A 27,159-nucleotide genomic window follows, 5' to 3' on the forward strand; every position below is an offset into this window, starting at 1 on the left:
AGGCCCAGCGGCAGCACTCGTTATGAGCTCAGCTGGAGCCCCGTCTCGAGCTCTGTAAATAACAGGCCAACAAAGGGAATGTCAATCGTGTGTTCCTGGTCTGCGGCACCGCGTTGAGGAGCACAGCAGTGGCAGGGTGCTCCTCACGCTCCATGTTGGTGCATCCAGCTCAGCCCTCACCACACTCCTGGATTGTAGTTTGCCCAGGGCAGTGCTGTCACAAGGGGCGGGTGCAAAATGCATGAGCAGTCCTCTCCTCCAGCCCCTAAAGTCACATAGGGCAGAGCTGGGCCCAGGCAGGCCAGCTCATGGGGCCCTCCAGCAGAGGGGCAGTCCTTCGTGGCGGTTCCTCCTGGGTCCCAGCAGCCCTTCGGCCTCACAGCTCCATGCAAGCACAAGTAAGCACAAACACCTTTTCAAGGGGTCACAGCCCAAATATTCATACCAGGCTGTATCTGTGTTTTTGCCCTAACACAGGGCTGGGGAATCCAGTCCCAACTGGTTCTGGGGGGTTTTGGAGCATTTTCTTTACAGTGCTCACACCCTCCTTTGTCAGGTTGGGCTCTGTCCTCAGACACACCACAGGGGGGGCGAAGCCAGCATTGAACAAGGCAGGCACAGACCTATTCAGGGTCAGGGGCTACTCCTCCCACTACTGCAAATGCAGATCTGCTCATTCAGCCTAGCGCTGACTTACCCAGCCCCTCTGGAGCCACACACCTCACCAGCCCCTGTTACTTCAGAGCCAGACATGCAATACACATTAGGCAGGCAGAGACACATAGCACACAGAAATGCCATCTTTTAAAAGTGGCATTTCTAAAATAGTGATCATAAATCTGCGCACACCCTTATGCAGCATTTATTATCACTATTCCAAACATACCAAACTTGACCACACTGCTCTTCTCAGATCAGGAATTACCACTGAAACACTTAGCAGGGAATCCCCAATGCATTCCTATGAGTGGGCAGCCTCACGGTAGTGAGAAACCAAAATGGCTGTTTGTCACTACCAGGACATGTCATACACTTGAGGTACATGCCCTACCTTTTACCTACAATGCGCCCTGCCCATAGGGCTAGCTAGGGCCTACCTTAGGGATGACTGACATGCAGTAAAAGGAGGGTCACAGACGTGGCACCCACTTTATGTGCCACATCACAGCGGCAGTAAACTGCGCGCACAGGCCCTGCAATGGTAGAGGCCTGAGACAGGTTTGAAAGGCTACTTTGGTGGGTGGCGCAATTAGCGCTTCAAGCCCACCAGTAGCATTTAATTTACTGGCCCCGGGTATATAAGATATCACATTACTGGGGACTGATAGGTAAATTAAATTAGCCAAGCAAGTGTAGACCAATCTTACAATGTTTCACTATAGAGAGCACATGGACTTTACAATGGACAGCAGTGCTAAAGTGCCCAGACTCCTAAAACCACCAACACCAAGTCAGAAAAAGACTAGGAGGAAGGCAAAAAGTTCAGGGATGACCCTGCAAAAAGGGCCAATTCCAACAGCATCCACAACCTCATTTAGCTTAAAGGAAATATTATTGGGGTAAGTGTGCAGCCTTACAGCAAAATGTTTTGACTGTGGTCATTATCGGACAGCAAATAATTCCTTGAGAAATGAGATCCCAGTCGTCAGGTTCGATGTTCCCATCTAAAGCTTTTGTTGGCACATAAAATAAAATATTAGGGTTTACCACTTGCCAGAATGCTCTTATGTCTTTGAGCTTACAAGAGATTACCAAGGTAAAATGCTATGCATCTTCGGGCAGAGGAGGAGAGAGGAAATCAGGAAGTAGAAGGATTTAAAACTGCACCACCTAAAGTAAAACAGTAAAAAGAAGAGGAACACGATGCAACATTCAAAATTTTACAACTTACTGCAAACAATGTCTAATGGTCATAGCTTCCAGCGGGCCAAATAGAAAAATTCAAAAGCAATGCAGGACCATCTGAAAATAGAAAACAAAGACTTATCTAAAAACATAAGAAATTTTAAAAAATTCATTACAAACAAATTTTTTTAAAAAGTCATTAAAAAGTTGAAAAATACAATAGTTCATCCTTGGTAAAAATGTAAAAAAGTTTAAATCAAAAAAAGGTTACAAAATATTTTAAAAACCTCTAAAAATCAGCACAAAAAATTAATAAGATACCAAATTGTCCAGAGCCATAGTCCTGCATCCAGTCTCCTCTACACACAACTCGAGGTGCGCAACCCCACTGCACATAGTCGTAAGCCATAGCAGTGAGGCTGCCTGCCTGAAGGAAGTTTTAAAAATGCAAAATTTAGAATATGAACAAATATCGCCATAAATTCACTGAAAAAACACAAAAGTTAAAGTGATGTTATAGTTTTATTTATGATAAAAATATCTTAACTGTTAAACAAAAACCAACAGATATTCACAGGAAATACAAAGGTTAAAGTGATGTTATAGTTAAGTAAAAGAATAAGACAAGAACCAACGTTTAAAAACCCTGAAATTCACACCTTTGAACAAAGATGACATTTGGATGTTAAACAGTCCAACAGCAAAAACACTAGCTCTTTTTTAATACATTTTGATAAATAAGTCACAATTTAAGTATTTTACCTGATGGCACTAGGCAACCTTTCTTTGAAATCATACATTAAAGAAAGCATAGCCTTTGGTAAAGCCCAGATATGGCTGGACTCGATGCTCCATCAAATAATAAAACCAAGTCAAGATTTCAACGTATCCGTAATGAATATATATATGAGACGCACTTACATACAATAATTTACAGTGAAGCGTATTTTCATATTTGTCGGTTGTTCTGAAAGCCGAGCTAGATTTCATTGTTTGGTGGGGTTGAAAGCCTAGCCCTAAATAGGCTTTCAACCCCTTGGCCTCACCATTATTCGACTCACCAGTAGGCCTGGGAGACACGTGGGTAGCGACTAATTGGCTATATGTGAAATAAGGTGGCACTGGGAAGAGAGGTTATTAATGCTATAAGGCCTTTTAGGCATGTTTTCCATTTGCTGTAACTATTTATGGTTACTTTTTACAGTCTACAATATTAGCTGGCATTAGGAAAGAGCATTGGTTCCTCAAGGCACAGCTTTTTACAAAAGTCAAAAGTTAATGAAACACCTGCGGCAACCCGCATCTAGAAGAGATATGTAATGTTAACGTTATGGGTCAATGCCATTAGGGTTCCAATGTCAACAATTTTACTAGGGCAGCACACATCAACCTATTTCAAAGTATCTAAACATGATGTCTAAGCCAGTCACCTAGCCACTTTTCTGGGTACAAAGGTAGTAGTACTGTAAAGGTGGCCCTATTAAGGGCTGCCGTGGCCTCCAAGAGAAATGAAAAATGCTTATCTTGCCCTAACCACTATGCACCTTTCCGCAGGAGGGAATGGACACAGTGGAAGGAGATAACTTTAACCATTTGTATACAGGGTCCTAAGGATCCTCTCATGAGACACATGCCCTAGAGAGCTGGAGCATTGGCAGATTTTTAAGATATCCATCTATGATAATCTTGCATACAATCAATTTTCATAGACTCACCCACAGTGGACCAAGTTTTATTATAGATTGAGAACTTGTATTTGAAAAGAAGAAATTAACATATAACCAGAAGGGGTCAACAGAAGGCTTTCTACCACTGATCCTTGCTTAGTGCTGGTAATACTGATCAGTTGGTATTATCCTGTTGGTGATACTAGTGAAGCAGAAAACCCATTCCAGACTGTGACGGTATTCTTAAGACTTGAGCAGGAAGATACCTGAACATGACAATGCTGCAAGGCCATACTAATGACAAAAATATGCTATACTAACCTTTCTACTGCTCCACAAACATATAACACACCAGATCCCTAATAGTAATGGGGGGGTCACAAAAACAATTTTAAAAGCGTGAAACCTGCTTGCTCGGTGTGTGGCATATGTCAGCATCAGATAGAATTTCACATTTACCTTGAGTTAAGTTTATCCAACATAGCTTAAAACATCTTGTTCATAAAATCTTAAAAGTTTCATTGAAAGTGTTTTTATATTTTTTTATATTCTTCTGACATACTCTCAATAAGACTAAATTAGTATATTGAACTCTCCTACAGCACATCCCACCTTGCATACCGTGCTGCAGTAATGTCACAAACTTACAATATCATGAGCAGGGATCCTTGTTCAAGAAGTACCGCAAAGATGCTGTATTGCAGCTGAATTTTGTCAAGCAGTAATTTCGCACATTGAAAATTCCCCAAAACAATCCTTAATTGCAACAATTCTCTAGCCTCAAAACAGCCAAAATAAACACCGTATCCTACTCACCTAACAAATTACTCCAAACTAATGTTCTTCTTCACATTCCTTCGCTAACCAGGCACATACTAAAAATAATTTCATTCAGGCTACAATCTCTATACATTCTACATACCCACACAAAAATCCCCTCCTGCCTACTCCTTCCCTAACCACATCACACCAAAACAAAACACAATCACCTTCTTCCTACCCATTCCCAACACACTACAAAACACCCCGATGCATGTCATCCCTCAACACAACACATCCTGTAAGCAAACTCCTCTATCCTACCTCCTCAATTTTAACACGCACCAAACAATCCCCATCATCTTGCACCATCTTTAACTCAAAAGAAGATACACAGTGCATTTGTGCCTTTTTTCTTTGTTGAAAGAGATCTTTGGTTGTCTCACCATGAACTCTGCATGGCGTAGGTGAGGGGTGAGCCGGTCTGGGAGTTTGTACTGACTGCTCAGCAGTATGTGGCAGATGACTCTTAACCATCACTGCCCGGTATCGCTCTCAGAGTCTCCTCTCACAATCTCTGGCCGGATGTCTTTCTCAACAGTGAAGACATGGAGCTTGCCTCATATATGCCCTTGTTGCACCATATCCAGGATGAAGTGAATGGTACAATGAGGTGTGTGGCCTGATAGCTGCCTGGCTAGCTGGTACCTAGGTGGTACCTTTTTGCATGCTTGCTCGCTGCCTCCTGGTTGACTGCCGGAGGTGGCAATGTTACTCCTTGGGATGATGCTGGGCCAATGACTGACTCCCTGAGACCCAGATCTTTATCCTGATTGATCATGTGATTATCATCAAGCCCAGAAACCCTTTCCTCACCTTTAGCGATGAGTTCCACACTCACCTTCATCCTGTGTATTAGAAGCTCCTCTTTCCAAACCATCCCTCCGACTAAACCTTCTCTGTTCGTCGGGGTGCCGGCATACCATCTGACAATTCACTTACAGAGATGTTTGCTGATGGAGATTATAGGTGCCTGTGCAACTGTATTTCTCTTGTTTTTTACTGCCTGCCATAGCCTTGCCAGGACTTACTTACTAACTGCCTGTTATGCTGACGGGCATGTATGGCAGCAAAGGACCTTCACTTCTGTCTCTCTTGGGCACGCTTCTGTACAATGCTCTTGCTGTGATTCAGGGACTTCATTTCGGTTTCCACAGTTCGTCCCAAGATGTTCTTTGTCCTGTCTCTCTTCTGTTTGCCTTGTGCGGTCCAGTCTAGAGCTGTTCTTTTGATGGAGTCTTGTTCTTTTTGATGTGTGTTCAATTAATCACCATCTTTTTCTCATAATGATGTTGTCCATTCTCTCTGGCTTGCATCTAGTGAGCAGTTTCTGGTTGGAAATGGTTCGCGGCCAGAAAATGCACAATATTCTTCTCTGGCTACTTGTGGGGAAAGCTGTTCTACCCGCATTCTGATCCATGCAAGAGTGTGGACAGAACGCCGCTCTGGTAAAGCCTGGACTTGTTAGTAGAACTAGTTAAAAAGCAAAGCATACTCTTTCACCACCTCATTAGATTATACTTGGAGTTGAACTTGTCTGCTGACCTGCAGCTGTGTTCCTCTGGCAGAGGGGGTAGAACAACACAGACAGGTACACACCTGCAGGCCGGTTTTACAGTGCAAAGTGAGGAGAGCGACCAGCCAGCCCTCAGCTAAGTTCAGCTAGGGCACAAAAGTGGTGCAAATGGTGCCCACAGTTTGCTCCTGGGTTTCTGTGGCCTTCGAACAAATTTTGAACATTGACCTTTTTACTGCACACTTACAGTATTTCTGCGCGTGTGTGGTACTGCGGCACACACCTACAGCCTTTATGCCCTGGCTTACAGCACTCATAAAGTGCCACAGGAGCACACTATGGGAAATACTACGTACTGCAACACACTTTGAATGATGCAGCTTCTGCACTCAGCTCCTGAGTGGCAACAATAACACCACATTATAGTATTTACACGCCTTTGGCCATGTCACTATAGATGGTCCTCCAGCTGGAGGCTCCGGTGCAGACCCCTTGCAAGTGCTCAAATCTATACTTTATGGCAACAAGCCAAAGTAGCCTCTGAAAGCCCCTTATCTGCAGTGGAACTGGTTGTCAAGTAATATAGCCATAATAGAGACACAATCTAAACTTGTAGGTGGTGACAGACTTGCAACGGTATGGAAAGGCTATTAAATAACATTCAGAAATATGTTTGGACAGCAAGACTTGTGAATGTTTGCACCAGAAAACTGTTCAAATTAATATCATATACCAACCTACAACAAATAAAGGCCGATTCAAGTTTGACCTCAGGTGCCTCAGATTTCTTTTTTAAGATATATATTCATAGAGTTCATAGATTGGAGAAAACGTAATTGAATTCAAATGTCTGTTCATATATCTAACCATACCTAAATAAAATAGCACATTGCATCAAATTCAACAATATATTCCAGAACAAAGAAATGCAACTTCATTCAAAATCATAATTGATTACAAAATCTTAAAGAAGTGAATAAATTCAAATTTAGAATTACAACATTTCAAATGTAAATCTAAGCCCATGAGTTTAAGTTAATAGAAAATAATGATAATTTACCTCTAAGAACAAAAGTTAGTTCAAAAAGGATCTCGGGGAGCCATATTGCTCTGAAAGCAACTGCTAGACCGGAAATACTTTGGGATTTTCTAGTCGGTAATAGATAGTACTCAAGGCGGGCCGGATGCACTTGGTGGATATAAAATAAACCTCAAATTCTATTTCCACAAATCTCCTTTCGCCCCATCCTGTCACTAGTCAAGGTAGGAGTTTCTTTATCTTGAACTGTGGTCATTCTCTTTAACGGTGATGTGTCTCACTCCAGGTGGACCAAGGGGCTCCAGGAGTGTGGCGTGTTGTCTCAGTCGCTCGATGTGGGGAACTACCGTGGCCCTCTGCAGTACATGGCCTGGAAGAAGATGTGGGCCCTCATCGACCCTGGTGAGTAGAATCCCCCTCAAGCCCCTGCAGAACACAGTTTGAGACCAGAGAGAGGCGGTGGTGTCAAGATGAGGACAGCCGAGACGGTGATGGAGCTCAAAGCCAATGCGTATATATTCCAAGAGAGCTTTAAATGAATTTATTGAGAGAATTTATCGAATGTGCTATTAGCGACTAAGGTGTTATGGCGCTAGATGAGATCAAATGTAAGCAGCATAAGAGCCACTTACTGAATAAAGAGCCAAGTGAAAATAAACATCCACCCCATTCTTCATCACCACCAATCACCAGCAAGAGAGGCTTCTGATTGTGCTTCTCTTTAATGATCATGGAGCTGGTATTTGAAGAATCCCCTTTTGGCCCAGTTAAACAAAAGGTCCTCTGTCTGCCCTGGCATTTGAGAGTGCATTTTCAAGGGCCCCTGTCTTGCCATGGCACCCTGGGGACATTTCAAATACAGAACAGGTAAGGGCTCTTTCAAATACTAGGGCAGACAGGGGGGCGTTTAAATACCAGGGCAGATAGGGGCTCTTTCAAATACTAGGGCAGATAGGGGGCCTTTTAAATACCAGGGCAGATAGGGGCTCTTTCAAATACTAGGGCAGACGGGGGTCTTTTAAATACCTCAGCAAACAAGGGACCTTTTAAATACCAGGGCAGACAGGAGGGCTTTTAAATGCCACAGCAAACAAGGGACCTTTTAAATACCAGGGCATATAGGAGCTCTTTCAAATACTAGGGAAGACAGGGGGACTCTTAAATGCCACAACAAACAAGGGACCTTTTAAATATCAGAGCAGATAGGGGCTCTTTTAAATACCAGGGCAGACAGGAGACCATCCAAATGTCAGGGCAGACACTGGACCCTTGAAATGCCAGGCCAGATTGGGGTTCTTTTAGATACCTGGGCACACAGGGTATATTTCAAATGCCAGGGCAAACAGGAGACCTCTCAAATGCCAGGACAGAGAGGGGTCCTTTCAAATACCAGGGCTGAAAAGGGCCCTTTCAATTAGCAGAGCAGACATGGAACCTTTCAAATGCCAGGAAACCCCCTGGACCTTGGGCAATTCCTCATAATCTCGTATAACTGAAATTTCACGTAATCACACTACACCAAGGGGCATATTACCAAGGACGGCGTAAAAAATTATTGCCGGTTTAGCGGCAGAAAACTGCCGCTAAAGCGGCGATAATGGGCTTGATAATATGCCCTAGAGAATTCCCATAGAAGCCCATGTTGACACCAGAACATGGGCTTCTATTGGAATTCTCTGCGGCATATTATCAAGCCCATTATCGCCGCTTTAGCGGCAGTTTTCTGCCGCTAAACTGGCGATAATTTTTTATGCCGTCCTTGATAATATGCCCCTTGTAGGTGATTTGCGGCCACTTCTCCAAATAATGAAATTGCATACATTTTGCATGTTGTCAATGACGCACCCCGGTATGTGATATTTTCCACCACTTCTAACCCGTACCCTACTGAGGTGCACCGTGTAAATTCTTCTACACATTTGTGTGGAGTTTGGTCACTTGTAGAACCTTACCTTTTTTTGGATCCACATTTTCTTCTTTGATTAAAATAGTGGTGAAAGAGTTTTATTATCCAGAGTGATGTGGGACATTGCGATGTGGTGGGTAGTGAGGAGTGTGAGAGTGAGACTGTGGTGGTGAGAGGGTGTCCCGTCATGACTGGGAATCAAAATTTGGACGCAAATTGTGCTCCAGCTCATCGACGATCAGGCGTGGCGGGCAGTAGCGATGATCAGGCGTTTCCCCGGGAGGTCGGAAGGGTGGGCCGGGTGTCAAGTGGTGGGGGCTGGTTTCTTCAGCCGTGCTGCAGTATCGTCCCCCAGTAAAAAGCAGCATTGCTTAACACGAGCAGCACCCCCTTCTGGAGGGCGGGGGAGGAGGGGGATTGCTCAGACAAAATTGCCACTTATGCTTTGAGTTCCCAGTCCGGCTCTGAAGTGGAGTGTGGAATTTCCGCTTGGTTACAGGTTCGCTGCCTCAAAATAGCGCACCAACATTCCCCACTCCATGTATACAAACAGTGCATGTATTGTGGTATTTATCTAGCGCTTCATACCCCACTGCATTACGTTGAAGCGCATAAGAAAGACAGGTGAGCCGCATTAACCTGGTGCCTCTTGTGTGCATTTTCCATTTAAGTAGACTGTCTTAGTGGCATATCAGCAACAGACGGCGATAAATATCGCAAAGTGCGCTTAGCGCTTTTATATTTATCGCCGCCTATCGCTGTAATTTATCACCCGGATAATGCGTTATTAACAACGCGTTACTCTAGGGCGATAAATTTTACATCAAAAGCGGCGCTATGTAGGAATATCGCTGTTAACCCAGCGATGGGGCATATCAGCAACAGACGGCGATAAATATCGCAAAGTGCGCTTAGCGCTTTTATATTTATCGCCGCCTATTGCTGTAATTTATCGCCCGGTTACTCCAGGGCGATAAATTTTACATCAAAAGCGGCGTTATGCGGGAATATCGCTGTTAAACCAGCGATATTCCCACAGAGATAGAAGAAACCTTGATGATAGGGAGATCTGGATTCAGCCACTGAATCCACCTCCCATGCCATAGATAGGGCAGTCATGAAAAATAGCAGACTTAAAATACCGGCGATAACAGCGGTTAGCGCTGTTTTGTACATCGCTATGGGCGTCCTGGGCCGTATTGTAAATACGGAGTAGGGCAGTTAGAGATCATTTTCCCTTCGTTTTTGCAGGGAACGCCTACTTTGCATCTCATTAGAGATGCAAAGCAAGGCGTGAACTGAACAGGAGCTGAATCAAGGAAACACGTGATAGAGTGTCCTTGTAAATAATGCAATATAATTATCGCCGCTTTTCGCCCAAAAACGGACACTAAAGGGGTGATAATTATATCGCCAGCCCTTGTTGATATGCCCCTTTGTGAGCCCAGTCAGCTTTTCCTGGGCTTTTGAGTGAAGCAGCCTGTTTGTGTTTTAAAATGTTAATATGTATCTCTTAGGGGTAAATGGTGTTTGTGTTGGCGTAGGAGGTGTGTGAGAACATTAAACCACATACATGTTTTATTTGGAAGCGGTCTGCAGCCGAGCTGTGGCCTGTGGGGCATATTATCAAGACAGGCGATAAAATAATCGCCGCTTTAGCGGCAGAAAACTGCCGCTAAAACGGCGATAATATTATCGCCTGTCTTGAAAATATGCCCCAGTATTTCTTGTGTGTCGTTTGTGCAAGCAATCAGCAGGTTTGTGTGCACGTTGTGAGCGTGTTCGGTTGTGCAGCCTTGCCACTCTTCTTGCGCCCATCTCAGCCGTGTTCGATAGCGCGCGCCTGTGCTTGCACGCGTGCGTGTGTGCACGTGCAGTGCAGGGCCTGTGATTGATCGCGCAATAAGACAGACCACACCAAATTTTGACTTAGCAAAAAAGGTCACTTTATTAGGACAGGTAACTAAGAACCACTTATTGATACAATGTAAATATTATCAAATTGCTTCCCAAACATTTTTGCCACAAACAATTCCAAAAATACCCCAACCAAAATTTACCATAAATTACCCCATGTACTGCCCCAATGGCATCATTTCCTTTTTGACCATTTTGGTTTACCTGTCCAGCTTTTCCTCCACCCTCCCCCCGCCCCAGAGGGAAGGATAAGCCCGCTCCAGACTATCCAAACCCTCAAAAAACCGCATGAAAGAAAAACACATGAACAGAAACAAAATGTCACCTGTCCTAAACGTGACTTAAGATCAAAAAATTCATCAATATATATTATATATATATATATATATATATATTTTTTTTTATTTTTTTTTTTTTTATATATATATATATTTTTTATTTTTTTATTTTATTTTTTTTTTTATTACATTTTTTTTTTTTTTTTATACAGAAAAAAGAGGGTGGGAGGGAGGGTCACAAAAAACGACCGTCTCCCTGCCTCAGCGATCGTTTCCCGCCTAAACGCCTTCCCAACGGTGAAAACCCTAAGCCCCGCCCCCTACCTAACACGTGATTCGCTGCGTGGTCTGTACCATCGCGCGAACCTTCCCAGGGGGACACCCGGCTCGCGCCGCGGTCCCCCCGGGTCCCATCGCGCAATAAGACAGACCACACCAAATTTTGACTTAGCAAAAAAGGTCACTTTATTAGGACAGGTAACTAAGAACCACTTATTGATACAATGTAAATATTATCAAATTGCTTCCCAAACATTTTTGCCACAAACAATTCCAAAAATACCCCAACCAAAATTTACCATAAATTACCCCATGTACTGCCCCAATGGCATCATTTCCTTTTTGACCATTTTGGTTTACCTGTCCAGCTTTTCCTCCACCCTCCCCCCGCCCCAGAGGGAAGGATAAGCCCGCTCCAGACTATCCAAACCCTCAAAAAACCGCCACCCAGGAAAACCCAAAGAGTTTTCCTGGCCCACCCCCAAAAACAAATATGCACAAAACAAAAAAAAAAAAACAACATACTCTACTTTAAAAGATGATCACACCAAAGATTCTCATTCCAAAAACCCACCAGCAAGTCCCGTAATTCCATCATATAGTAGGCTTGACCTAACTGGGATAAATGAACCCCATCCTCCTGAAAAAGATGATACTCGACACTGGTAATGTTATCATGAGACAACACCTGAATACCCATTGCATTGCAAAAAATCTTCATCGCACGGTTTAATTTTTTGCGAGCTTTTTCCATGGCTGAATGATTGCGGGCCCCCCTCCACTGATGTCTATAAATAAATTCGGTCCACACCAGAGACGTACCCACCCAATTGTTCTTGATGACTGCTAGATCCAATTGCATTTGTTTCAAGAGCGATAAACCAGATAAAGGTACAAGATCATTCTCACCTAAATGTATGATTAACAAATCTGGAAAACCTCTATCAGTTGATAATTCAGATAGCGTAGAAAACAACTTGCTCCACCTCATCCCACCGTTACCCTTCCATAGAACTTCGTGGCCTTTGCTAGGAAGTCCGAGCGACCTGCCGTAGATCTGACGTTCTGCAAAAACAGCAGACCACTTGACGAAGGAATGACCTATGATCCAAGTACGCATTTTTGAGGAAAAAGAATTGATGGCACGACCTAGGTAGAAAAGTAAAAATTAGCCTGTATCAAAGCAAACGGATAAGCCATCATAGTCTGACATAACGAGAACAACATGCAGACTTCCACCTACCAATCCTCTTAATGTCCTCCCAGTCCCATCCCAATTTAGCCGCTTCCGTAGCTGCCCCGATCCTAAATGAGTGAGTCCCAAAAAGTAAGGGGTCCCTCCCAATCTTCTTCAAGGATTTGCGTAAAACAGCCAATAAATGAGCATCAGTAATTTTTGACCCATCTTGATGCAAAAATATGGGCCCATGTATGAACTCAGGGGAACCTACAAATGAATCCCATTCCCCAATCGGACAACATCCTTGAACCCCACTCCCACTCAACTTAACCCAAACACCTTTACCCAACTGGTCAGTTTTAGACTTTTTCAAAAATAACTTGATTGACACCCCACGTTGAAAATCAATTTCACTGGACCGAATCCCCATTTGTCCTCGCAGCCCCAATAATTCTGAAACCCGAAAGGCACCAAAAAACAGCCAAATCATACATAGACGAAAGCGCGACACTTCCCAATGGTCATAACAACAAAAAGGCAATTGAACTAGTAACTGCTGTAACAATCCAAAAGTAATAGGTTCTCGTAAAGGCCCGGACTGTGTCCGCTCCCTGCTCAAACCTTTGAGCATCCGCCGCAACACAACATCCCCAACTAAATCTTGACCCCACCATAGCTGACCATAAAAAGAAATCCCAGCCAATTTGCCAGAAATGGTTGTGTGTGATAAACCTTTATTGACTAAAGATAAAACAAACTGTAACATACAAAACTTGGAATCCAATAAAGGACCTTCAAAACAGTGTGATCTCATAAAAGTTAAAAATTCAGACCAAGCCTGCAGATAAGTGCGTCTAGTAGCAGGGGCTATCGATTTCTCGACCAAATCGATGATTCTCATTCCCCCAGCACCCAGATGTCTTGCGGGATTGGAGTTTTGTAGGTGTCTGCACCAGGCGCCAAGTTGCGGAATTTCTGCCAATTAGAACGAGACAAGGCGTCTGCAATTGAATTATTGACACCTGGAATGTGCTTTGCACGAAAAACAATATTGCATTTTAAGCTGAGCAACATGAAAAAACGCAAAAGCCTCAACACCCTTAGATCTTTGGCCTTCTGATTATTTATGAGCTGAACCACAGCCATGTTATCAATGTGGAACATTACACATCTGTTACTGAATTCCACACCCCAAACCATCAGGGCCACAATTAATGGAAACAACTCAAGGAAAGCAATACTGCGCCCTTGTGAATACCAATGGCGTGGCCATGCCTCCGCACACCAACGACCCTCCCAAAAAAGACCAAAACCGTGTGCTCCAGAGGCATCCGAAAAAATCTGTATCTGCCAAATAGTATTGTCGCCAAGAAAATATAAAGAAACTCCATTGAAATCTGACAAAAAGGTTAACCACACCCGAAGATCTTCCTTGATGGCTTTGGTAAGACGAATTCTGTGGTGAGGAAGGTAGGCTCCGGACATCGCAAAACCCAACCTTCTGCAAAAAGTCCTGCCTGCCCTAACAACTCGACAAGCAAAATTCAAATAGCCCAACAGCCGTTGGACTTGCCGAAGCTCAATCTTATCCTTACCCAGCACCTCCAAAAGAAAAGACCTGATCTCTTCTACCTTTGCAGTTGGCAAACTAGCCATCATAGCTACTGTGTCTATCTCTATGCCCAAAAATACGAGCTTAGTGCAAGGACCTTCCGTTTTTTCAGGAGCCAGCGGAACACCAAACTCCTCAGCCAAGTCCTGAAAGAATTCGAGACCTTTAAGGCATTGTTTTAGTTGTGCATCGCCAATGAACATAAAATCGTCCAAGTAATGACAGACATGTGTGTGGCCACTCCTCACCGAAAAACACCATTGTAGGAACGTGCTAAACGTTTCAAACAAGGCACAAGACACTGAGCACCCCATAGGAAGTACTTTGTCAACGTAAAAAGCTCCATTAAAAAACATACCTAGCAATTCAAAATCCGATGGATGGATAGGAAGTAAACGGAAGGCCGATTGAATATCACATTTTGCTAATTCTGCACCAACCCCTACCTCCCGTACCAATCTCAAAGCGTCATCCACGGACGCATAAGAGACATTGGAATCCTCAGGGGAAATGAAATCGTTAATAGATTGGCCTTCCGGCCATGACAGGTGTAAAATCATTCTGAACTCACCAACCCGTTTTTTAGGGACTACCCCCAACGGAGATATTATCAAATTCTCCAAGGGGCATTGAATAAAAGGCCCAGCTACACGACCAGCTTTAATTTCAGCCTCCAATTTCCGTTGCACCACTTGAGGCAGTTCCTTAGCAGATTTTAGATTGTCAGCCCAACGGTGATCACGAGGCCCTTGGTAGCCAATGCGAAAACCTTCTTTAAAACCCCAAAACAGTTTGGACGCAGCTTCATAATCAGGATAAGCTTCCAACCAAGGCAGCAAACGCATCAGATTAATTGGGGTATGAGCCCTTTGACATAAGTTGAGGGAATCCCCCTCCACCCCTTGGAAAACTCCCTGAACCCCCTGGAGGCTGTTTAGCGAAGCATTGGGTGATGGCATGTCTACCGCCACATTGGGAGCACTCGTGTTTGAACCTACAGAATTGCCTAGTGCATGAGCCCCGGTTAAAATTCCAGCAGGCCCCTGGCATCGGCAATTGACCCCTTCCTGTAACCCCCGCCCCGACTGGAGCGGGGCGAGGCAGAAAGGGCCGATATATAATCGGCAGCCCACTTGCAGTGTGCGTTGACGCAACCGGCTGAGCAGAGGACATCCACTGCAGCCAAAGCTCTTGATCTACTTCACCCCACGGTTTATCTTTAAACATACTGATCCTCGCTCTAAATTCTTCATCATAATTAAGCCATGCATAGCCCCCAAACTGCAAATGTGCCTTACGAATGGTGTCCATGTATTTAAACAATGAAATAGCCCTGTCCGGATACCTCTCACAATATACGCTAGCATATATCAAAAAAGCTGCAGTCCAATTTTCTATAGACTTTGGGACCCTGGGCCGCCTAGAAAGTTCCCACTCCTCCTCCTTGGACCCCTCTCTGGCTTGAATATCCCTATGAAGGAGTTTAAAAATATCGACAAATTCATGAAGCCAAATCTTATTCTTGGTGTTAACTGACAGATGTATGCCTAATGGCATGGCAAGACCCATATAAGGAAGCTTCTGCCGAGTCCCAGCAGTAGCCTTCACCTGACTTGAACCAGCAGGACCAACCTCAGCAACCCCACTACCCAACGAAGACCTTTTGCTGGATCCACCCGCATTACCTGAAATAGATGTTCGAAAAGCCTTGTCCCTTGTATCCCCACCAAAACCAACCCCCAACACCTTAGATGTATTTAACTCGTCCACCCCCACTGAGCCTGGCAAAATTTTGCCTACCCAAGGTTGAGACCAAGCAGCCCACCAATGAGGCTTACCTGACGTTAGTTGTGCAGCACGCTTCTGAAATTCCCGAGGATCATCACGACGCTGACAATCGCGATGCCGCTCTTGGTCCGCCGTGAAATCCGCACTTGACTTCTGTAAGACACTAGCAGAATTGGTTGCCCCCGCACCCGTTGAAGGCACGAAAGGAACATGTTCGGAACAACAATCATTACCCCCACGATCCTTTTCTGAAAAAACATCTTCAGTACCATCAAAATAACCCAGACCTTGAATACCCTGCACCTCTGGAGCTTCACAAACATCCTTGCTTGTACTTGGCATTTCGCCATCTCCCACCCCACCATCGTAAAACTCCCAATTGGTCACAGGCCTCCGAATAGAGAGCCCGGCCGCTATATTAAGATCCGCACCTGATCCGCTTGACGAAAATGGCACGTTACCAAAAGGCGAAACCTGTTTCTGAATTGCTTTTCGAGGAAAAACTTGAGCTGTCTGCTGGACTGAATAACCTACCGCCTCCTCGCCGCTCGTGCCAGAATGCGATAACTTACCATGACCAGAGACATGATTATAAGCATCAGCCTCCGAAGAGTCAGGAACAGCATGCTCAACCCAAATCCATTGACCACGTTGAGGACCAAAAGGAGAATCAAAATCCACCTGCGGGTGACAAGGAGGGGGGCGAGGAGCCGGGAAAATGGATACAATGTCTGAAGAATTAATAACAGTATCTTCCTGTAAAGGCCCAGCATCTTCCGATGACCTCTGTATCACCGTAGCCACATTCTCTGACACATCTTCACCCAAATGGAGACAAGAAGGAGTAACTTGCTCCAAGCCGACTGCTGATGTGAGAGCATACACACCTTTGGACCCAGGGGGGCCCCTAGGTAAAGGGGACACCCCAGAAACTGAAAAACGCTTACCGCAATAGTTTCCCTTCTCTAGGCGTCCCCCACAAGCCTCAGAAGGGATAGAAAAAGATGACCTGTCTAGACAAACCTCCTCCTCCCCACCACTATCGCTGGGATAGTCCACCAAAGCTGCAGAGCGTCCCAATGACAAAACAGGAGGAGCAATGTCAATATTATGCCCAGAAAAGTAACCGGGTCTGTTCAAAAAATACTCTGCGCCCTTCAAAGACGCCCGTTTTGCAGGAGAAGGGGACTCAATAAACATAATGTCAGCACCCTCACTAGACATTCCCCTCCCCTTCCCACCTGTACCTCTACGTGATGATGCAGGCAGGCTTCTAGAAACCGCGCCTCCCCTGGCGCTGACTCGACGACGGGCTCGTCCCACCCGAGTCACAGAGACCTCCCCAGACTCCCTCACCGTGACTGTTGGTGCAGAGGCGCAGCGCGCTGTCAGGAGCCGGGAATGGGAGCTCAAACGAGCAGGCCTGCCGCGTGGATCCTTAGCTGAAAAAGGGGCGAGTTCACCTCTGGTGGCCATCTCCTGCACACGTCCTTTGGCAGGAAGACAAGCTGCCACTGCGTCGCTCACACCTTTCGCCGCCAATCTCTTCGGGCGCCTCACAGCTGAAGACATTAAGTCAGGAACACCAGGGGCCAGTAAGTCAACCCGGCCTGCCTCATACAGAACACGGAGCGCATTCTGAACAGCTGGGTCGTCAGCCATGACCAGCTACTTTAGTTAAAAACCAATTAAATAAATAATGAGGCAAAAAACGGCACAAAAAACGACCGTCTCCCTGCCTCAGCGATCGTTTCCCGCCTAAACGCCTTCCCAACGGTGAAAACCCTAAGCCCCGCCCCCTACCTAACACGTGATTCGCTGCGTGGTCTGTACCATCGCGCGAACCTTCCCAGGGGGACACCCGGCTCGCGCCGCGGTCCCCCCGGGTCCCGTTGGTGCGCTCAAGTGATGTACAGCTGCAGGTCCCACGCGCAGGTGAACCACAGCCCTCCATTCCTTGCTGTGCACGGTTCGCCCCCGCCCACTCTCGCTTCTGCAGGTGCTGCGGTTCAAGCCGGCAGAGGGGTGAGTGGGCGGGACTCAGCCCAAGCGAGAACGAAACTGATTGCGCTCCCTCCATATGAGGCCGTGTTTACAGGGCTTCGAAAGCCGATAACCCCAAAAGGTTTAAAGTTAAAGGGGCGCAGTAAGCCGTTACAAGCAAACAAGCCCAGCTCTCTGGGTTTTAGTCACTAGTCGTCAGGGTCGGCGTCATGAATGTTTCACTTTTAATAAATATCTCTCAATGTATTCACATAATGTGGTATACTAAGGTAAAACGTTTCCACTTCTTAAAGAAATGTACCTTTCTTAAGTTTGAAGAGACTGTGATATTTTTGTCTTGGTGTTTGTTGCATGATGCGCTTGGAGCCCAGCAGACCCTTGGCTCGGCTCTGGCTCGGCTCTCCCTGTTCATGTGTTGGCTCGCCCACCTCTATCGGCGGCCCTCTACATTTTGAAAAAGTGCAATACCTGAGATGGAGTGCGCTGCGCCTGGCGCTCGCACACACATTGAAATGCTTTCCAAAGAGGCTGCATGGACGCCATTTAGGGCTCGCAGCTGTGACCCCTGGCTTGTCCCTTGGCACTGTCTTTGCGACCCCTTGCCGCAGAGATGGCAAAATCAGTGTTTGGAACACAGGGCAGCTTGTCTTTAGGGGCGTCGGTTGGGGCTTTACTCTCCCTGTTTTCTGAAAATTTTAGTACAACAATAGTGAATAGTATTCACTGTGACTGTAATTAAAAATGTAGTGCAAATCGCTGGAATGGGACCTTTCCTGACAGTAGATGTAAGTAGAAAATGTGTTTAAATGCACGTTGTGTATACTTGCTTGTGGGTGACTGTGTTTATTTGAGAGAAAGCAAGTATATGTGTATGTTAGTGACAGATAGTAAGTGATAATGTGTGGAATTGAGTCTTAGTAAGTGAGTATGAATCAGTGTGAGAGTTCAGAGTGACTGCAAGTGAGTGAGTGAGAATTAAGTACAAAGGAGGGTTAGAGATTGTAAGAATCAATTTGAATGAATAGGTATGATTGAGTTAGAGTGAATTTGAATGAGAATGTGTGAGAATTAGAGAGCGAGGTTAAGAGCAAGTGAAAATGGATGAGTGAGTGCAAGTTATTGAAAATTGAGTGAGTGTGAGCGAGTGTAAGTGAGCATGAGTGTGACAGTAGTATTATACTTGGGAATTTGCCATTTGCTTTGGCATCAGTGAAGATAAATCTTTTCTTATGGAATTACCCATGGCAAAATACTAGCACTGGCAATCCTGGCATGACAGGTACCTGTAACAAAATAATGGAAGACTGGAGGTCATTTTTGGCATGGTAAAATATTGGTACTGGCATACAGGAGGTATTTAGTACTAAGGTAGTTCTTGGCATAATGGTAAAGTACTGCTACTAGCATACAACAGGAAACTTTGTATATAGAGCACATGTGGAAAAATGTTATAACTGGTATACTTGAGGAAATTCTTGGCATGGTGGCACCCATGGCAACATGATGGCACTAGCACATTGGAGGTAATTATTGTCATGACTGGTCCTCGGCATCCCCCGATACGAACACATCAGCCAACACCTACGAAGACTCCACTGGCTCCCAGTGGAGAAAAGAGTCACCTTCAAGATCCTCACTCACGCCTACAAATGTCTACACAACAACATACCCAAATACCTCAACGACAGAATCAACTTCCACATACCCAAAAGAAACCTCTGATCTTCCAACCTCGCACTGGCCAAGACCCCACGCATTCACAGAGCCAGAGCAGTTGGAAGATCCTTCTCTCACATTGCAGCCAGGACCTGGAACGAGCTACCAGCAGACATCAGACGCGCCCCCTCCCTGAACACCTTCAGGAAAACCCTCAAGACCTGGCTCTTCAACAAAACAGACCTGCGGACCCCTCTCCCGCTCCACCCACCCAGTGCCTTGAGACCCTCACAGGTGAGTAGCGCGCTTCAATTCCCTGATTGATTAATTGATTGATGAGGGAGGCCAACCTTGCCATGAGAGAGGTGGCAACCCTGACAAAATGCTGGTCCTGACATATTGAGGTAATTTGTTGACATAAGAATATGGAGGGTATTAGTGGCAAAATTCTGCTTTCAGCATATTGTATGTACGTTTTGTACTAAATGGGCTCACATGACAAAATACAGGCCCTGGTACAATAGAGGTCATTTTTGACGTAATGGGGGCACATTTTGAGCAAATGGGTATACTCCTAGCTACTGACAGGTTTCTTTGGTTTGGCCCACTATGAAATGACTTGAATATTTAAGGAGTAGCCCTTCAGAGCCATTGTTTTTTTAATATATTCATTTGAAAGTTGTGCTTCAAAATTCAATATATAGCCCCATTTAAAAAAAGATTCTCTGGGGCAGGGGTCGAACCCTGTTACAAGAGGTCGGGCTCACTTATTTCATTGGCTTGTTACGTTCAAAGCTAGTATTACGCCCCAAAAACTTTCCAAAATCCTGTCAGCACCCTAATATCAGTATTATCTAATATGGGAAACAGCCTTTACAACGCGGTCTAAACCGCGCATGCCTTTACCATGCAGGCTTTACAACACATGCATCTTTACCACGCAGTTTTACGACGACTATGCCTGTACAACAAAAATGTAGGTATTTCACAGGTAAGTGTTTCATATATATAATATACATATATATAGTCAATGAAAAAAAACAAAGGTTACAGGGAAGTTCTAGTTAGGCTAAGATTTCACTCGTAGAAAACCAGTAAAATTCAGCAGTTATAGTTACCTCAGCTTACTACAGGTTATGCCCCCGCAGTGCAAAGCTTATGACCACAGATATTACATCACTCATAACATAAGCTTTGCACTGTGGGGGCATACCTTGCAGTTAGCTGAGGTAACTATAACTGCTGAATTTTACTGGTTTTCTAAGAGTTTATGATTGTTAAACATATGTAGTAACATACTATAAAAGTTAAATTAGTATACTAGGTGAACTACTATTGAGTGATACTGCTTCTAACATATATTATGTGAGTAGCTGTGTGACTGTATGTATCCATGTGTGTATGGGTGTGTGAGTGGCTGCATGGGTGTATAATTGGGTATGTGAGTTGCTGTGTGAGTGGATGTATTGGTGAGTGAGTGGGTGTGTCAGTGGCTGTATGGGTGAGTGAGTGACTATATGGGTTAGTGAGTGGGTGTCTGAATGGCTGTATGAGCGATTGACTGGGTGCATGAGTGGCTGCTTGCAAAAAAAATGGGTAGAAGGCTACCAGCCCTGCTCCTGCAGATCTATCAAGATAAATGTGTGAGTATAGCTACTTATGGGTGGGGTGTGGGGGTTCCAAGATTCCCAACTTATTCAGAGAATTGAAAATGCCTTTTTAAAGTCCTGGTGGTTCAAGCTAGCACCTCTGTTTACAATTGCCATAGTGAATTAGGTGTTCCATATATTGCTGACGTCATTAAAGCTCAGCCTGCTTTATTATGGCATAGGATCTGGACTTCTACCAGAACTGGTCTTAACCGTGATATTATTAAAGACAGCATGAAGTTGGACCAGGCTACTAAGATCGCCTGGTTAAAATATGTAAAAACTTCATGCATGACCTTGGGCACCCTTATTACTATAATTCCCCTGAATCCATAAACTCTGTCTCCAGGAAGGAGTTCAAAAGAATTTGTATGACTCACCCGGAGGCAAACAGATTTACTTTCAAAGCAAATAAACCGACAGTACAACGGGACCAATTGATGTTAACTGCCTACACTATACAGCCGTACATACAGTACAATCTAAGTGGGTATAATAGATATGCTTTGACCCGATTTAGATTTGGGAATTTTTATCGCGAAATAAACAATTGGTCAACGAGATATGCTGTGATAATCAGTCACTGCAATCATCAATGCACATGATTTTATTTTGCAAATTATATAAAAAGCAAAGAAGGAGGTTAGTTCAGCCAATTTTAAGATTAGGGGGGTGGACCCAATGCCGACCGCCGTTTTAATTTTTGCAACTTTTAGACAATGAATGGTTTACCAATGCAATTGCCTGTTTTTTAAAAAGTACGCTGAGAATCAGAACGACCATTTCGATTTAAACTTCACTCGGACATGTGTTTTTGATATTTTGTGATGAACTTAATTCCGTGAGGCATTGATCTAATCGCGATTTGTTTTTTATATTAATTGCCTGTGCTGTACGTTCACAAATAAGCTTTTTTGTAAGATGATGTGTTTTTAATTATTGTGTCTGCCTTTGTGATTTTACATGCATAAAATCGAATAAAGCTTGTTCTGATCTGATCTGATCTGAGTGGGTGGGTAAGTGAGTTGGTATGTTGGGTGGCTGTAGTGAGAGAATGTCAGTGTGAATGACTGTACGGGTGAGTGAGCAGATGTGCGAGTGCTTGTATGGATGTATGAATGGGTATGCAAGTGGTTCTGTGGGTGTGTGAGTGCTTATGTGGATGAGTGGCTGTGTTGACAGGCTGTATGGGTGAGTGAGTGGGTGTGTGAGTGACTGTGTAGGTAAATAAGTAGGTATGTGGGTGAGTGTGTGTCTATGTGACTGGCTGTACGGGTGAGTGACTGGTTGTATGAGTGGCTGTAAGGGTGAGTGAATGGTTGTGTGAGTGACTGTATGAGTGAGTGTGTGAGTGGGTGCATGAGTACTGGTATGGGTCTGTGAATTGGTATGTGAGTGGTAGTGTCGGGCGTAGATTGGCTTCCCATGCAGAAACCCTTCCCAAGAGCGATGCACAATGCCTCAACCTTTCTCAAAGACACCTTCCACCCAGTGTCGCTAGCAACGCACACTAAAGTAGGAAACGTGCCCTCAAAAAATGGAGAGGCTAACGAGACCCCTTAGAATAGTCTCTCCTCTGCCAACAGCGGTAGGTCCTAGAGAATAGGCGAGGAATCTATAGGCAGGATAAAAGACATAAGAGGGAGAATTAGCAAGCAGATACAAGAACAATCTATATCCCCCAATTACTATACTGATAATATTTCCTGTTGGGTTGTGTACTGTGCCAAACTTACTTGTATTACCACAGAGGCCAAAGAATGCAGGAGTCTCTTCAAATGAAAAAATACCGACTGATATCCTGTCAACCGGTATGCAAACAAAACACGGACCAATGCAGCAACAGTGAACGCGTTTTGGCGTTCTATAGTTAAGTTGAAGTCCATGTGAAAACACGTCTTTGCTTTATTCCCACTATTGGCCAAGGGGAAGACGGGGGCCAGGTAACTCGATAGGAACAGTGTCCACAACTTAGGAACGCTAACTCGCGTTTAATTAAAAGGCAAAAATAACGAGCAGCCAATACGGAGTACAAAGAGAGTTCAAAACCAGGAACAAACGCGTTCTCGCGTTCTGATTGGCTGACAGTCCAGGTGCGGAATAACACAAGCTCTGATTTGCTGACAGTTCAGGTGTGAAACAATACAAGCTCTGATTTGCTGACAGTTCGGGTGTGAAATAATACAGGGGCAGCCACGGGTCAAAAACATACACACCCAACTACCAAAAGAATTCGCCGACTCTAAAGAGCTGTAAAGCAATCGAGGCAAAATCCAAGCGGCGTGTCTGACGAGTCGAAGAGCGAAAACACACAATCCAATAGGGCCGCTTGTGAAATGACATAGACACGGAATTCCAGAGGTACGAGAGTTGGTGGAGCGCCAACGGCGCGAGGCTAGCTTCTGTGGAAAGAGTAGGGAATTCCAGAGGTACGAGAGTTGGTGGAGCGCCAACGGCGCGAGGCTAGCTTCTGTGGAAAGAGTAGGGAATTCCAGAGGTCCGAGAGTTGGTGGAGCACCAACGGCGCGAGGCTAGCTTCTGTAGGAAGAGTAGGGAGAGAAGGAAATCACGTTGCAGGTACACGGCAGGGTGATACACGGCAGGGTGACAACAGGAAAGCCAAGCACTGAAGCCATTGAGAGGACGGCTTAAAACCCTCCCAGTCATGTGACCTGTTCAAGGGCAGTATGGGACAGTACACAACCCTCCTCCCTCACACTGCATTGTGGGATGGGTAGTTTTAGGACGACACAAGGTACCTGAGCCCTAACAGTTCTCCCCCCTAAAGGTCTTCCCACTGGTCTGGGCTTGGAAGGATGCAAGGCATGAAATCTCCGAACTAACAAAGGTGCATGCACATTTTCAGCAGGTTCCCAGGTCCTGTCCTCTGAGGTGTATCCCACCCAATCTATTAAGTACTGCAATTTACCCCTGTGTCTTCGGGAATCCACTATCCTGTTTACTTCGTATTCCAGCTCCCCTTCTACATTAAGGGGAGGAGGGGGAGGTTCGGGGGTCACAGGGGGTATGTAAGGTTTCAATAGAGAGATGTGGAAAACAGGATGGATTTGCATTTCTGGCGGGAGGTGAAGTTGTATAGCCACTGGGTTGACCATCTTTGTGATCCTGAAAGGGCCTACATAGCGGGGTTGTAATTTGCGGGGACCAGAAAGCTTAAGATGTTTGGTAGATAACCAAACCTGATCTCCTTCCTTATACTCCGGAGCAGGGCGTCTGTGTTTATCTGCTTGAGATTTCATCTTTTCTTTAGCATCAATTAATTCCTGTTTAGCTTGTTCCCAAATCGTTAAGAGTTTTGCATGATGCTCTACTACCGCAGGTGTGTGTTGTACTGATGAGGGGACATGCAACGGAAGAAGTTTGGGGTGATAACCTGAAGTAAAATAAAAGGGGGAAATCTTGGAGGCCGAATGCGTGGTATTGTTATACGCGAACTCAGCCAAAGGTAAGGCGTGAACCCAATCATCCATTACGGTGCTAGGTAAACACCTCAAGTACTGTTCCAGTGTTTGATTCGTTCGCTCTGTTTGACCATCAGTCTGAGGATGATAGGCTGTGGAGAGACGATGGTCAATGTGGAGCGTCTTACATAACCCTTGCCAAAACTTGGAGATAAACTGGGGACCTCTGTCAGATATAATAATAGAGGGCAACCCATGTAATCGCACTATGTTCTGTAGAAAAGTATGTGTAAGCTCTAAAGCCGTGGGTACCTTTTGTAGGGGAATAAAGTGAGCCATCTTAGAAAACATATCAACCACATCTAAGATGGTGGTATATCCTCTAATCTTGGGTAGATCTGTTATGAAATCCATGCTAATGGATGACCATGGGATATGTGGTACAGGTAAAGGCTGTAAAAACCCAGCAGGGGCAGCGTGTGTAGACTTCTGACGAGCACATGTGGAACACGCGGTTACATAGTCAGTGATGTCTTTGGTCATACCTTTCCACCAGAACCAGCGTTGACATGTCTGTATGGTTTTTTCTGACCCTGGATGTCCTGCCATGGGTAAATCGTGACACCATTTGATAATCAAAGTCTGAGTTTCTTTTGTAGGGAGGAACAGCCTATGGTCGTGGAAAAATAGATCGTGGACTATAGAATTAAGGGGGTCGTGTAACCATTGTTCCTGATCCAAAGAAGCAAACGCCTGTTCCAACTGAGGGAAGAAAGTATCAGAATCTAGCAGTTTACCATCTCCTACGGCAATGTTCTTGTGCTCTGGGATGATAAGCCCAGGTGCCTCCACTAGGTTTGTTTGCTCTTTGCCCAGGCGAGATAAAGCATCCGCTTTTCCTTGTCTTATTCCTGGACAAAAATGAATTACAAAATCATACTCACTAAAAAAAGACACCCATCTCATCTGCCTGGGAGTGAGAGCCCTAGCAGTCCTAAAATACTGCAGATTCCGGTGGTCAGAGTAGATGGTAATCACATGAGGTGATCCTAACAAATAATGACGCCATTCCTGAAAAGCCAACTTAATGGCAAGAAGTTCTCTTTCTCCGATGGTATAATTTTTCTCTGCTTGTGACAGGGTCTTGGAGTAGTAAGCCACAGGATGGAGAGTACCAGAGTGTGGGTCTCGCTGTGACAATACCCCTCCTACTGCAAATTGTGAAGCATCCGCTTCCACATAATAGGGTTGTGTCTCGTCCGCATGCCGAATGATGGGAGCGGAGGTAAAATGATCCTTTAGAACTTGAAAAGCTTCTTCAGCCTTATGATCCCAGTTAAATTCTACCCCTTTCTTGAGGAGCCTGGTAATGGGAGTGATCAAATCAGAGAAATGACAGATAAATCTTCTATAGAAGTTTGCGAATCCTAAAAAGGATTGAACCTCCCTTACCGTGGTGGGACTAGCCCAATTGGTAATGGCTGACACCTTGGCAGGGTCCATGTGTATCCCTTCAGGGGAGATGATAAATCCCAGAAAGGCCACTTTCCGTGTATGGAAAAGGCATTTATCCAATTTGGCAAAGAGGTTATTCTCCAATAACCTCCTTAAGATCTTCGTTACATGTTCTACATGTTCTGTCTCATTTTGGGAATAGATCAAAATGTCATCTATGTATACGATGACAAAGACATCCAAATACTCTCTCAATATTTCATTTATGAAAACCTGAAAAGCGGCTGGAGCGTTACAGAGTCCAAATGGCATAACGCAATATTCAAAAAGGCCAAACTTGGTGCGAAACGCTGTCTTCCACTCATCTCCTTCTCTGACTCTGATCAAATTATAGGCCCCTTTCAAGTCAAGTTTGGTAAAAATGGTTGCCTTCCTCACTTGATCTAAGAGATTGGAGATGAGTGGAAGGGGGTATTTATTCTTCACTGTCACCTTATTTAAGGCGCGGTAGTCCAGGCAAGCTCTCAACCCTCCTTCTCTCTTGGGAATAAAAAAAAGAGGAGAAGAGACTGGGGAGGTGGAGTGTCTTATAAAACCCTTCTTTAACATGTCCTGTAGATACTCAGACAAATATTTAGTCTCAGGTTCAGTAAGAGAATATACTCTACTAACCGGTAGATCAGCGCCCGGCATCAAATCTATCCGACAATCATAAGCCCTATGGGGTGGCAAGGCTATAGCTTTGACTTCGTCAAATACCTCTGAGAACTGGTGATATTCCTCAGGTAAGTGAGGGCTATTAGTTGTGGACGTCGCACAATACACGGGCGACCGCCAATGAGTGCTTTCTCTATAACAATGATTGATGCAATGAGGAGAGCGTAAGGTGACAGTCCTGGCAACCCAGTCTATATGAGGGTTATGTCTTTGGAGCCAGGGAACTCCTAAAATAGCCCCAAAATTGGGAGTGTCAATTAAGTCAAATATAATGCTTTCTGTATGACCATTATCACACAGCATGATGATGTCAGGAGTTTGATAGGTTGTCTTACCAGAAGATAAATCTGAACCATCTACTGACTTGACGGTTTCAGGATGTTTCTTATGAATAAAATCCACACCAATTG

At 44.7% G+C, this 27,159-nt stretch overlaps 1 protein-coding gene across 2 annotated transcripts in view; it reads left to right on the top strand.

The window, feature by feature from the left end:
- LOC146869234 (nuclear factor 7, brain-like) overlaps positions 1–27,159 on the top strand; it is a 148,530-nt gene that overhangs the window by 54,745 nt on the left and 66,626 nt on the right. For both annotated transcript variants that reach the window (XM_085645269.1, XM_085645195.1), the window contains exon 6: positions 7,173–7,288. In XM_085645269.1, the coding sequence (XP_085501395.1) occupies positions 7,173–7,288 (116 nt within the window). The remainder of the gene's footprint in view (positions 1–7,172; positions 7,289–27,159) is intronic.

Source organism: Triturus cristatus, chromosome 1_1 (genome assembly GCF_964204655.1).
Source record: "Triturus cristatus chromosome 1_1, aTriCri1.1, whole genome shotgun sequence".
Classification (NCBI taxonomy): Eukaryota; Metazoa; Chordata; class Amphibia; order Caudata; family Salamandridae; genus Triturus; species Triturus cristatus.